General features: G+C 34.4%; 1 protein-coding gene across 3 annotated transcripts in view; it reads right to left on the bottom strand.

Moving 5' to 3' along the window:
* LOC150102462 (GRIP and coiled-coil domain-containing protein 1-like) overlaps positions 1-13,139 on the bottom strand; it is a 156,025-nt gene that overhangs the window by 24,062 nt on the left and 118,824 nt on the right. For all 3 annotated transcript variants that reach the window (XM_090398972.1, XM_090398971.1, XM_090398973.1), the window contains one exon: positions 11,638-11,827. In XM_090398972.1, coding sequence (XP_090255098.1) covers positions 11,638-11,827 — 190 coding nt within the window. The remainder of the gene's footprint in view (positions 1-11,637; positions 11,828-13,139) is intronic.

The following is a 13,139-nucleotide window of genomic DNA, read 5'->3' on the forward strand; positions in this document are numbered from 1 at the left end:
GTCAGTATGTTGGAGTGTATGGTTTTCTATGCTGGCTTTGAAGTGGGCTGAGTTTTTTATGTGTGATGGTGTGTTGCCAGTATAGTGTGTGTGAGCGAATCAATGCCATCCACTATGGGATGTAATGGCACATTTTCTGTATGTATTTTTGGGAGTCCATAAACACGGGGGAGAGTATAGAGTTAAACAGCTTTAATCTGTTGGTAACTTTCTATAGGCTAAGAAATGACTTTCTTAAGGAGCCTGTGAAGTTTTCTGATTTGTGAGTTGGTGGGATTGTATTAGATAGGGAGGTAAGTAGCCCGATTTAATAGAAGCGCATTAAGCTTACCTGTGCAGTCCTTTTGGTTAAGTACTACAGTTGCATTTCCCTTATCCGCTTTGGTGATAACTATTTCTTTATTATTCCTCATTTCCTGCAGAGCTTAATATTCCTTGTTGGATATGTTGCTTTTTGGTGAGCCTGCCCCAAATTTGGGGGGCTTACATCAGCAGACCTTCAGCCCAACAGCCAAGAACACCTACTTAGCCCGCTAGGGGGGACCATCAGGACTTTTAGGAGAACAATAGCTTCATCACTTCATTCTCAGTTACTGTGTTGTAGTGCCTATATGCACGTGCCTTTTTTGTAAGTTCCTTTTTGTATGTTCCAGTACCACTGACAGGATGTAGCATAGAGGCTGATGAAATATCGGAAATATTTATTAAAGTGTAATTTAATTTATATTCGTATCTATGTTGTTAATTCCTTAAGTGATTTAGTAATCTTGTAGGTCTGTACAGAACACATGCCAAACTGTGAAAACATCATTAACATATGTGTACCATAAGGACAGCTTAGGAAGGATGCTATTCAGTATACATTGTTCAAATCTTTCCATGAAGAAGTTAGCTAGTGTGGGAGAAAGAGACCTACCCATTGATGTACCCTCAATTTGTTGGTAAAGTTTACTTTGGAAAGTGAAGTAGCCAGATTGAATGACAAAGTCAGATAGGCTGACAATATCTACCAGAAAAATTTTCTTGATATAGTTAAGTGTTTCATCTAAAGGAGTTGTTCTTAACATTTTTTTGTCTGGCATCCGCCTTTCAACCATTTATATGGCCTGGTGCCCCTACTCAATTTTACGTTAGGTTAATGACTCAATAAGATAATTATAATATATTATTAGGCAAACCAGCCTTGAATACAGACCTGAACACCCTGGAAGAGTACTTTAAGCAGTGATACTTGAAGCCAAATCCAATGAAAAAGTGTCCTCAGTATTTCACCTGTACAATGCAAAGGCGAATCGACAACTCAACCTTTCTTTCTGCAATAGAGCCTGGACAGAAGCCTAACCTATAAAAGGCACATCATCAACCTCCCCAATAAAATTAAAACCAGAAATAATATAATTTCAAGGCTTGCTGGAACAACCTAGGGGTTATGGTGCAGAAGCCCTAAAGTTGTCTGCACTAGCCCTCGCATTCTCTGCAGCAGAATATTGTGCCCCTGTCTGGGAAAGACGTACCCACACTAACATTATAGACACCCAGCTAAACTCTACCATGCGCACAATTAGTGGGACAGTGAGAAGCACCCCTCTCTCCTGGTTGCCTGTTCTATCTAACATTGCTCCACCACACATCTTTTCCGTATAAGACAAGCCTCGATTAAGAAATTTAATAAAGCAATGAGCAACCCACTCCTGCCCCTACATCAGACTCTCATAAACCCACCTAGTCTTCGCCTCAAATCTAGAAAGCCTCTCTGGTCCAGGTATGAACTCTCTTCAGCTGCGCTGCCATCAATATCTGACATATGGAGAGAATACTGTTCCAACAATCTATTAACAAACGGCTTCCTGGTAGAAGATCGCTGTGCTCTGCAGCCTAGTTTTGATCTTCCTAGGAAGATTTGGTCATCAATAAACAGGATCAGAACTAGTCAGGGCAGATATGGCTACATTCTACATAAGTGGGAGTTGTCAGATCACTCTTATTGTGATTGTTCTCCTGTGGCTCAGAGGATTACTCATATTGTGTATGACTGCCCAAGGCACCAATTTCACAGTGGTGGCCTTCAGGACATCCACAAAGTGAAGTTGAGGCCTTGAATTGGCTTTCCAGCCTAGACCTTGACCTGTAGTTGGTATGATGATGGCAGTGGTTATGGAGGAAACAGAAGATTACGGTCCCGTCTCACCATGAAGACGTTATTCTCGTAGTCACTCTCATAGTCCTCCTCATCATGGTATCAACAGAACTCCTCCTCATGTTAGAAGATGATGATGGAATATGAAAGGGCCTCCTCTAATGGATCAAGTTTTCTCACACAAGACACAACTGCTCTCTAATTAAACCTAGGATACAGCTACATTCAGGGCTGCGCCGTGCAGTTGTGCGCCGCACAAGGGCGCTTGAAGATAGGGGTGCCATTTTACCACGGGAAATAAAAAAATATATAAATTTTCTTATTCTTGAATTATATCGTACTATATAAATTAGACAATTACAAATTATAGTTAATGCAATAAAAATGAAATTTTAAATCAGTAAAATTATTCTGAATTCGTAATAATCTAACAACATTTTTACTTAATACATCACCAGTTTTATTATAATTTGTTTGAAGTGAAATGTATCAATATTACCACAGATTTTATTTCACAGAGAAAGCATCGACTCAGCGAAAATTTTATAAATATTCTCGATTGTTTATTATATTTTTAGTGGAAATTGTTAGTTTAAGACAGACCGTGAATCCATTCTTAAGTCCTGTCGACGGTACTGGGCTTTGCCCAGTACCGTCGACAGGATGTAGCACAGAGGCAGCCTTCCTCATGGTGCTGCTTAATAAGGGCGTTCGTTCAGTCGTATTATGGCAACAAGATATTTTACAAAAATACAGCGTTTAGTTAGCAAATAAAAAAAAGTGCCATTTCCCATACAGTGAAATATGTGCTTATTATATTTTATTAATACAAAAATTATAGATATACATACTAAAACTAAACATTTTAGAACCCATTTATTAGATACTTAAGGAAACAACCCATAAAGTATCATACGATGTGAATTTCATAAACTTTTATAGTCTATATATATATATATATATATTAAATTATGTTATGCATGAATTCTCCTACTCAAATTGCGAGTCTCTATCGCCCCGAATTTCACATTGGAGTGATAACTCGCTCCCTGCAGTAAACAATACGCCATCCCCAACAGCCATTATACTGCAGAAACAAGAAAACCAATTAGTTTTATCATGTCACTGGATAAGGTTCACAGACATTTGCAGACTGTGTAATATATTTCTCAACAAATAGTTTAATTACAGACAACTGGGAATATAAACACTAACTAATGAATCACATCTTCTATCCAACAGAAACTGCTATATACACTCAAGCAAACAACATGTTGCAGGTGCAAGATATGGTTTTGCTTGACACTACCCTGTCATGAATGTGTTAAAACTAAGAAATATATAGGGAGTGCATTTCAGATATTATGGAAATCGGTTTAAGAGAATTAGCATTTCAATTCAATTGTCAGCTTGTTTTGTTTGGGTCACGCGATCTTTTGTTAATACCGCACCAATCATATGCACTTCTTAATAATTGCTTTTTCTCTACTGGGCTACAATCGCGCACATCTTTCACTTCTCATTAGTAATTTGTCAAGGATTGTTTCATTATGTATCTCAAGTCTTAAATTACTGATAATTTTTGCTTGATATAATGGAAAAGAAGATGACTCTATTTGGGTAGATAACTTTGATTGCACACAAGGAAACTGCTCTGGAGGACAGAAGAAGTGATGGAGAATAGAAGCTTCTTGGTAAGTCATACCCATTTTCAGTTTTTTTTTCTGAAAACTTTAGTTCCCAAAAATCCCCACATATATCTCGCAGCACGATTTTTTAGCTTTAATTTTTGGAAAAAAAGTGCGAGTTATAGTCGAGTAAATATGGTAATTTTTTAGCTTTCAAATTGTTAAGTATGGATTATTGGTAAAGACTGGATTTATAAAACGCACAAAAGATAGCAATATAGCAGATATAGAAATAAGCAATTTCACTCCTCTCATTGATGATAAATTATTTATATTAAGTAAAAGTGTATAGTATCTTTATAAATTTTATTCTATTAAAAATAAATATTTTTTTTGTTGTTTAAATGTAGATCTAAATTCAAATAAAACAGACATTTACAATGAAATATATTTTTATTTATTATTATCATTATTTTGATAAGAGTATTTTGAAAAGGTACTTGGTAATAATGAAAATTAAAGAAGGGGTACAAGGATATTTGAAGTTTCAGAAACAGTGATCTATCCAAAAATATTTAATCTGAAACATAGGTGTATATTACATTGTTCGTGTTTTTAAATTCTGCTTCGAATTTGGATAGACGAAATAGCGTCTATCCAAATATGCACTTCTTACATTTTTTTCAGCGTCATTTCAATTTTGAATGTGAAACATTGATTGTATTGTGCATTCTGTGTTTAAGTGACCTTGGACAATTTTTGATAATAGTTTATAAATTATAAACATGATGTTTTAAGGATACTTGTGACATAAAAACTGAATAATATATGCACATAAACACAAGAAAGATATTTAATTAACCAAATATTTCGGTCTGGAAATAGCAGACCATCTTCAGTGGCACTACAAGAACAGTTTTAAAAAAATATATATATATATATATAGTGGAATACTAACAATAGATCATTTAAAAATAGAACAAGCCATGTGATGTTATATCACTAAGTATTAAAGGGAATATTTTTAAGCAGAGACATGATTGAAATAAAGATATTAATTAATAATATTAAATAACATAAAATTAATATGAATTAATGAGTTATCCTGATTAGACTTTCCCAGATTTATGATACAGATATACAGTCATTCAGGTTAGGATGATGGAGTAAGGCCTCTACACTTTCTTTGAATAAATGTTCAAATTTATAACGGCATCTATGTAAGAGGCGAGTTTTTGACCAAAGGATGTTGCGGTTAGTTTCAATCCCATAGCCAATCCAGATTTTTCAGGTTTGTTGTGGTGAATGGAGGATTGATGTTCTTGGATTCTTTTTTCAAGAGGCCATCCAGTTTGTCCAAAATAGGAGAGATCACAGTTGCAGGGAATTGGATAAACTCCATGAAGAGATATAGTTGAGCGTTTGTCTTTAGGAGAAGGAAAATGGGAAGATAATTTGTTAATAGGTGAATACGTAGCTGTTAACTCATATTTCTTCAGAATTCTTGCGATAGGTTCTGAAATCCTGGAGATGTAAGGAATTGGAACTTGACGTATTGAATCTTCATTGTTTTGTGGTGGATTATAAGAATCGAGAAGATTTGAGTACTCTTTTCGGAAAAGCCATTGAGTTTCATGTGTTGTTGGATAGTAGAAAGTTCTTTCTGTAGAAAATTAGAAGTAGAACAATTAGTTTTGGCTCTTCTGATTAGACATTTTATGATTCCTGTTTTTTGACAAGGATGATGGGCTGATTCTTTAAGAATATAACGACCTGTGAACGTTGGTTTCCTGTAAACTGTAGTTGTAAAAGTATTTGAAGGTGACAGGATGAGGAGAATGTCTAAAAAAGATAACTGGTTATCTTTTTTAGATGTTCTAACTGGTAAGTGAAAAGTACAATTGTGATTGTACTTTTCAAATACCAGTTTCATGTAGCCATAAGCATAAATAAATTAGGTAAACCTAAATTACCATCAACATATTTGAACTGATAGTTAATTAAAAATTAATGACTGATACAAAATAATTTTTACTGAAAAAATATGTAAATTTACTGTATTTAATAAGCCAATCATTAATGGCTACCCTGAGCCTAATGAGATCATGCTAATTTTTCAATATCAGGTTCAACGTTCAACAAACAAAGTCTCAAGTCTCCTCTTTCACTTATTTGCCATCTATTTCACTGCTTAGCTAACAACTGCAACATGACGCTGAATCCTTTCTCAACCAATAGAAAGAAGGAAAAGCAATGAGCAGTAATTTTATTTCTTGCCAAAGCTGAGGATACTTGCATTGCATGCTTGGCCAGAATCTTTTATACCCACGCTGTTGAAATTGTACTTGAGCTGCAAAATCATTTTTTAAGTCAATAAATTCTTCACACAAATTTGGATGAACAGAAATGGCATCAGAAAGAAATGGATTTATGACCCAATTGGATATTTTAAGCTCATCAAAGTCATTGAATGTGATCATCATGTCTTCTTTCAGTGTCAGAAGATAGGAACAATATTAAATCCTCATATATTATTTGTAGACTTTGGAACTGCAGAAAATCTCATCTTTCAATGCTTTGCTAGTGGAATCTTAATTTGCTGATAAAAGCATTTATAATTCCCTTCGCTTTAATAAGATTCATGTTGCTTCCCTGCAATATGATGTTAGCCTTATTTAATTTGGTGAAAATATTGGAAAGATATGGGATGTCAGCCTTTTCCTTTTTTAAAACATTACATATGTTCTCATGACATGAATTAAGAAATTCCAAAACAGTATCATAGAGATCATTTGTCATGAGACAGTTGTCATGTAAAGTTGTCTTTGTCTCGTTGAGTTGCAAAGAAACTTCTATGGTTTTTAAATCATCCCAAAGTTTTTTCAATGTCCTTTGCCATTTTATAAATTCTTGTTGATACTGAACTATTGCTGAGAGGAATTGACGTCATGTTACTTTTACTTGGGCCAATCATCATATCTAAAACTTCATTTATAGTCAGCAAAATGAGAGTTTCGCCAATAGTATGTGGCTTTCCACAATTGGCAATTAATTTTGAAAGTTTGTAAGACAAAAACAAGTGTCCTTTCTCCTGTTGGTTACTTTGTTTTGCAACTAACCCTGTAAGTTGAGAACGATTTTTAAATTTAGTCTTTAATTCGCAAGAGTACTCCACATCCTTTTTTGCTTTATTTGAATGCTTTGTTCTTAAATGCTCAATCATTCCTTCGTTTGAGAAAGTTTTTGCACATGTTAAGCACATTGGTAACTGCTCATTATTTATAGACAGAATAACTCCATATTTTAAATACTCACTTGAATATTGATGACACTTTCTTTTTTTCACCCATTTTAATGGCAGTTGTCCTACACCATATCAATGAAGTGCACTACAAGATACCACAGGCCAGATGTAAACTGCAAACCACAGTTGTCGGATAGGCATTAGAAAAAGTAGCAGATAAAGAAGCTTATAAAAGTAGTGGATTCTGCTAAAAATAGCCTAAATTAATTATTCTAAACGTAGAAAATTCTGACCAAAAAGTAGTGCAATTACTTAACTTTCAATGTAAAAATTCTAAAAAATAAGTAGCAAATAAATCTGAACAGTATTGTCAGACATACCGTATTTAATCTAGCATCCCTATATAAATAGGGATGCTAGATTAAATACAGAATTTTTTGCTTTTATTATATTATTATAGCGCTTACTGTTCCCCCCCCCTCAGCTTCACAGCATCCCCAGGGGGTACTACCACCCAGGTTAAGAATCACTGATCTAAAGGAATCTAAACGAATCATAAGTACAAAATATTTAGACTGAAGAGGGATAACAGGATGAATGCTAAAAGAGTGTTCAGATGAACTGGCTGCATGCCTTTGACAAGAGTTAATTATTGCACATTCATTCTTTCTTTTACTTGCAACATGATAAAATTCTTCTGAGTTGTCTTTAGAATGCAGAGAGTTTTTTTTCATACTGACACGTAGCTTTTCATATAGCAGTTGTAACTCATCTGACCTGTACCTTATAGTTTTCATAACTGGTGTCATCCTAAAGAATCTCTTGCTGAATAAGACTGCACAAGCATTTCACCTCCATTTTGATTATTCTTTGAACCCTAGAGATGCATTCTGATATTGCATCTTAGATGTGATTTTTTAATACTTTCCATGCAGTTTACAGATTCTAAGTAGCCAATTTTTTATTGTTTGTAAAAATATGTAGTAAATTGGTCGCTGAAGTATTTTAAGAATTATAAGTTTCAACTTTTTTTTTTAATAGGCATGAAAATGATATGACGATCACAAAAAGCAATATGTAATTCCAGATGTAGTTTAAATTCAATTGAAACCAAAACTAAAGAAACCATTTTTAAAAGGATTTCACTCAGTGAATTTCTTCAAGTCCAAAGCAGTTCTGTTATTTATATACACACAGGAAAATAGACCAAGTAATCTTGAGAGTTGTTGGCACATTCTATGAATAATTCTTAAAAGTTAAATGTTATTTTTTTTTAGAGTTAGAGAATTGAACATGAACTATAAATTCTGGTAGCTTCTATTTTTGGAAATAATGACTGATTAACAAGTTTAATTTTCATGGAATAAACTCTCATTTCAAAAAGAAATTTAAAAAAAAAAAAAAAAAAAAAAAAAAAATCAGACCTCCCCCCCCCAAAAGTCATACCTTTGAAAATCCTGATTTTATTGCAGTTCCTTTCTCTCTTATCATATGTAAATGTCAATTTTATCTTTAAGCATTATTATAGTTGTGATTGTTTCTTTCCCTTTCTCAATCACTTTGTTTTTTTTGAAAAAAGCAATAAAAAGATTTTGAACAGATACATAAGAAAACTGTGTATTCTAAAAACTGATAAATCATAATTAGTAAAGGTATTTTTACTACTCAAAAAAAAAAAAAAAAAAAGTATTTTTCTAATTTTATTGCTTCACAGTTGCATCACTTTTTAGAACAAATGGTCACCCCCCCCCCAACATGTATACACATTTTAAATCTTTTTGCCTTTTCTCCAAAATTGACTGTTTTTTCATTTCTTTGTTATAGTTCAAAGAATGAACTAAATTTAAATGTTTACTCTTTTACTTGGGCACACACTCATATTTTATTTAATACTAGTCTGAGAAAAAACAGTTACCAATATACAGGAAAGAATGTTTACAATTCAAATCAACATTTAATATATTGCAAACAAGGAAAAAAAAATTCAATAAAATCGGAATTTTAAAGGTATGATTTCAATGTTTTTTCCTAGAAATTCAAACCAGGCATGAGAGCTTCAAAATCAATTTAAGACTACTAATCAATTATTATTATTATTATTACAAAGATACTTCATAGAGTCCTTAGACTCATTGAAGGAGGCCCAAAACAGCATACCAAGCACTATCCAATATTTGCTCAATATCTATCATACTTTGCTTTGAATTCCTTCACAGTCATAGCACCCACAACAGACTCTGACAACCTATTCCATTCATTCATCACCCTCTCCAAGCAAAAAACCTAGTTTTAACACCCTTAGCAACTACACTCTTACTTAGATTCCAAGGATGGCTCCTAATTCTTCCACTGCCAGACCTGTTCTGAAAACTTTCCTTTCTATTACTCTTGTAAAAACCCTTCAGTAATCTGTATGTCTTAATCATATTGCCCCTTTTCCACCTCAACCAATTTCTGTAATCCACAAATCTTCAACTTTAATATAATAAATTTAGTTTAATCCTATATCCAAGTGTGAGCAAACAAAGTTTGTGCCTGAAAATATCTTCAGGACTGAATATGGTGTTGTACAACACCTGGCAACTCGTGGCAAAGGTGGACCAAGCTAACAACACTCCTATCCCAGTATCTCCCACAATGCAAAACACATCTTCTTGCAGATATGTAAAATGTTATGCATTAAGGGATTGGCCACTACCCAGACTAGTTTCAACCTTTATTTAGGTCTCTTCAGTGGGAGCTAGGCCCAGAGGTGGCGATACCAGGCAGAAGCAATAGCAAGGTCACCTTTATCTATAGGAGTTGCCAAAAGGTGTGCCACCTTTTTTTTAATTAAATTACTCTGGATTTAGAGAAAGATGTTGAAAGTTTATATTTCACTTGGTTAGACTATAATAAATTTAGTTTAATCCTTTATCCAAGTGTGAGCAAACAAAGTTTGCGCCTGAAAATATCTTCAGGACTGAATATGGTGTTGTACTACCTTACTGGGGTAAGGTAGGTGTTGTATTACCTTACTGGGGTAAGGTAGTACAACACCGGGCAATTCGTAGCAAAGGTGGACCAAGTAAACAACACTCCTCAGTATCTCCCATAATGCAAAACACATCTCCTTGGGGATATGTATAATGTTATGCATTAAGGGATTGGCCACTACCCAGACTAGTTTCAACCTTTATTGAGGTCTCTTCAGTGGGAGCCAGGCCCAGAGGTGGAGATACCAGGCAGAAGCAATAGCGAGGTCATCCTTACCTATAGGAGTTGCCAAAAGGTGTGCCACCTTTTTTATTAAATTACTCTGGATTTAGAGAAAGATGTTGAAAGTTTATTTTGAAATAAGATGTTGAAATAAACTTTCAACATCTTTCTCTAAATCCAGAGTAATTTAATAAAAAAGTGGCACACCTTTTGGCAACTCCTGTAGGTAAAGATGGCCTCGCTATTGCTTCTGCCTGGTATCTCCACCTCTGGGCCTGGCTCCCACTGAAGAGACCTTAATAAAGGTTGAAACTAGTCTGGGTAGTGGCCAATCCCTTAATGCATAACATTTTACATATCTGCAAGAAGATGTGTTTTGCATTGTGGGAGATACTGGGATAGGAGTGTTGTTAGCTTGGTCCACCTTTGCTACGAGTTGCCTGGTGTTGTACTACCATACCCCAGTAAGGTAATACAACACCTACCTTACCCCAGTAAGGTAATACAACACCTACCTTACCCCAGTAAGGTAGTACAACACCATATTCAGTCCTGAAGATATTTTCAGGCACAAACTTTGTTTGCTCACACTTGGGTAAAGGATTAAACTAAATTTATTATAGTCTAACCAAGTGAAAAATAAACTTTCAAAATCTTCAACTTGTTCATGTAAGGTTCATTCCATAGACTTGCTACCATCTTGGTCATTTACCTCTGGATCATCTCTACCTCTTCCTTATTGCCAAGAAACCCAGGTGACTAGATCTGCATGCAGTAGTCAAGATATGGTCTTATCAAGGCTCAATAAAGAGGAATAATAATCTGCTTGTCTCTCTTCATCAAAGTATTCTTCAGTAACCAAGTAATCCAACAAGCTGCTTTAGCCACTTTTGCCTTCTAAACTTTACATGTCAGCTTGCTCCACCTTTGCAACGAGTTGCCCAGTGTTGTACTACCTTACCCCAGTCCTGAAGATACTTTCAGGTGCAAACTTTGTTTGCTCACACTTGGATAAAGGATTAAACTAAATTTATTATAAACTTTAACTCCCTATCCACTAACACTCCCAAATCTTTGGCTTCGTCAATTTCCTGGAGTACAGCTTCATCAATATGGTACAAAGCTGGTAATCTTTTCACTACAAAATACATAACCTTACTTTGCCACATTAAACTGACATTAGTGTTAGTATTAAATATTAAGTTACAAATCAGAGTTCCATATTTCATGCAAACATTTTAAATAAAGGTGTATGAAAAAATTTGCTAAAATTGTCAAACCCATATTTTTAATTTAAGATCTGACACATTTTTAGAATCATTCTGCAATATGCAAGCAGCTCTTTGGCACTAATAAGAGCTGCTTAGTATACAAGATGGTTAAAGTGTCGTTCTTCAGCTACTTATCATAAATGCAACAAAAAAGCTTACCCTGAACATCTAGTGGCTTCTCTGATCTTTGATTTGCTAACTTGAGAAGTCCTCTGCACTTTCTTATCCTTTCTAGCAATGTCTGGACATCTAAATTGGAGTCATCATCATTTATCACATTTCTTTCCTTGTCAGTGGTAACAACTTTGGCTAAAGCAGTGTTTTCTAAGTCAAGCTGAGTTACTCTTTCCTAAAAATGAAAATAACTCTCATCCTTTATGATTATAATATATATAGATAATATTAATGTTTTTGCATTTTTGTTAATCACTAGAAATACAAACAATTGACAAATATGAAATAATACAATAAACCAACTTGCTAGTGATCATGTCAATTTGCTATTTAAATAATGAATTCAGCCTTCGTTGTATGATAGATTGCATAAACAGCTATTAAGATGATCATTCAAAATGGACAATAATGATGGAATAGCACACTGTAAGTTCATTTTATAAAAATCATAGAAAAAAATTTTTAAATATTAAATTCCCAAAATTTAAAATTTAATCAGATAAAATAATGGCAGTAATTAACATGCAATTTCTTTTTATGTGCAGTAGATAACATAAAAAAAAATGTAAAGCTGTAGTACATGAACATTAAAGCTTTTGCATTTTTTAAAAATATTTTTATTATTATTTTATTTATTTTTATATAGTCCAGAAACAGTACCCTAGAGACCAAACATAGAACCCTTTCAAGCTACTCCAATAAGTAGGGGGTAGTGGTGGTCTTACACAGGATGATTAAATTTATCTCCCAACTAAAGACAATCACAAACACTTGTGCCCATAGTTGGATTCGAACCTACAGCACCTACTGGGTGGAGAGTGGGTACATTAACCTTTCAGTCAACCAAGTCAATAATTAAAAATAATCCTTTTGGTATAAAGCTAATAATGGAAAAAATACTAACGAATGTAAGCAATCTTATTTTTGTTTGTTTTTGTTACCTCCCTAACATCAAAACTCATTCAAGTTATTCTTCCATAGTCATTCTTTCTTTTACTTGCCACATAGCAAAAGGACTTTCTTGGATTTCCTTTGACCTACTCAGGTGGCATCCTCTCATAATCTACTTTTGCCTTCCTTACCATACTGGTCAACCTTCTTGCATGTGCCTTGTATTGCTCATGAGTTTGCTGATCACCATTCTTTTTATATACCCTCTACAATTTTTGTTTTTCTGCAACTTCCATTTAATAATGCTCTATGCACTGCCAGCATCTGCTTCTTTCACATTTCCCATGACTATCTTCTTTATGCCGCTGCACTGTTCCAAGCTGGCTCTTCAGTTTGTCATAATCTGACTTTGCACTTCCCCATATATCCTTTCTTAACTGAAAATTCCACATCTGGCAATTGCATCTCCCAGGTCAAGACCACACAGCTACTATCCTCAATCAGAGGCAATATCACTTACCTTGGTTAATGCCAAATTCTCTGATGCTATCACTAGGTCTAGTACACTTAAACCACGAGTCCCCTTCAGCAGCCAC

Source organism: Typopeltis vanoorti, chromosome 10 (genome assembly GCF_054136105.1).
Source record: "Typopeltis vanoorti isolate ZY-2024b chromosome 10, IOZ_Tvanoo_1.0, whole genome shotgun sequence".
Classification (NCBI taxonomy): Eukaryota; Metazoa; Arthropoda; class Arachnida; order Uropygi; family Thelyphonidae; genus Typopeltis; species Typopeltis vanoorti.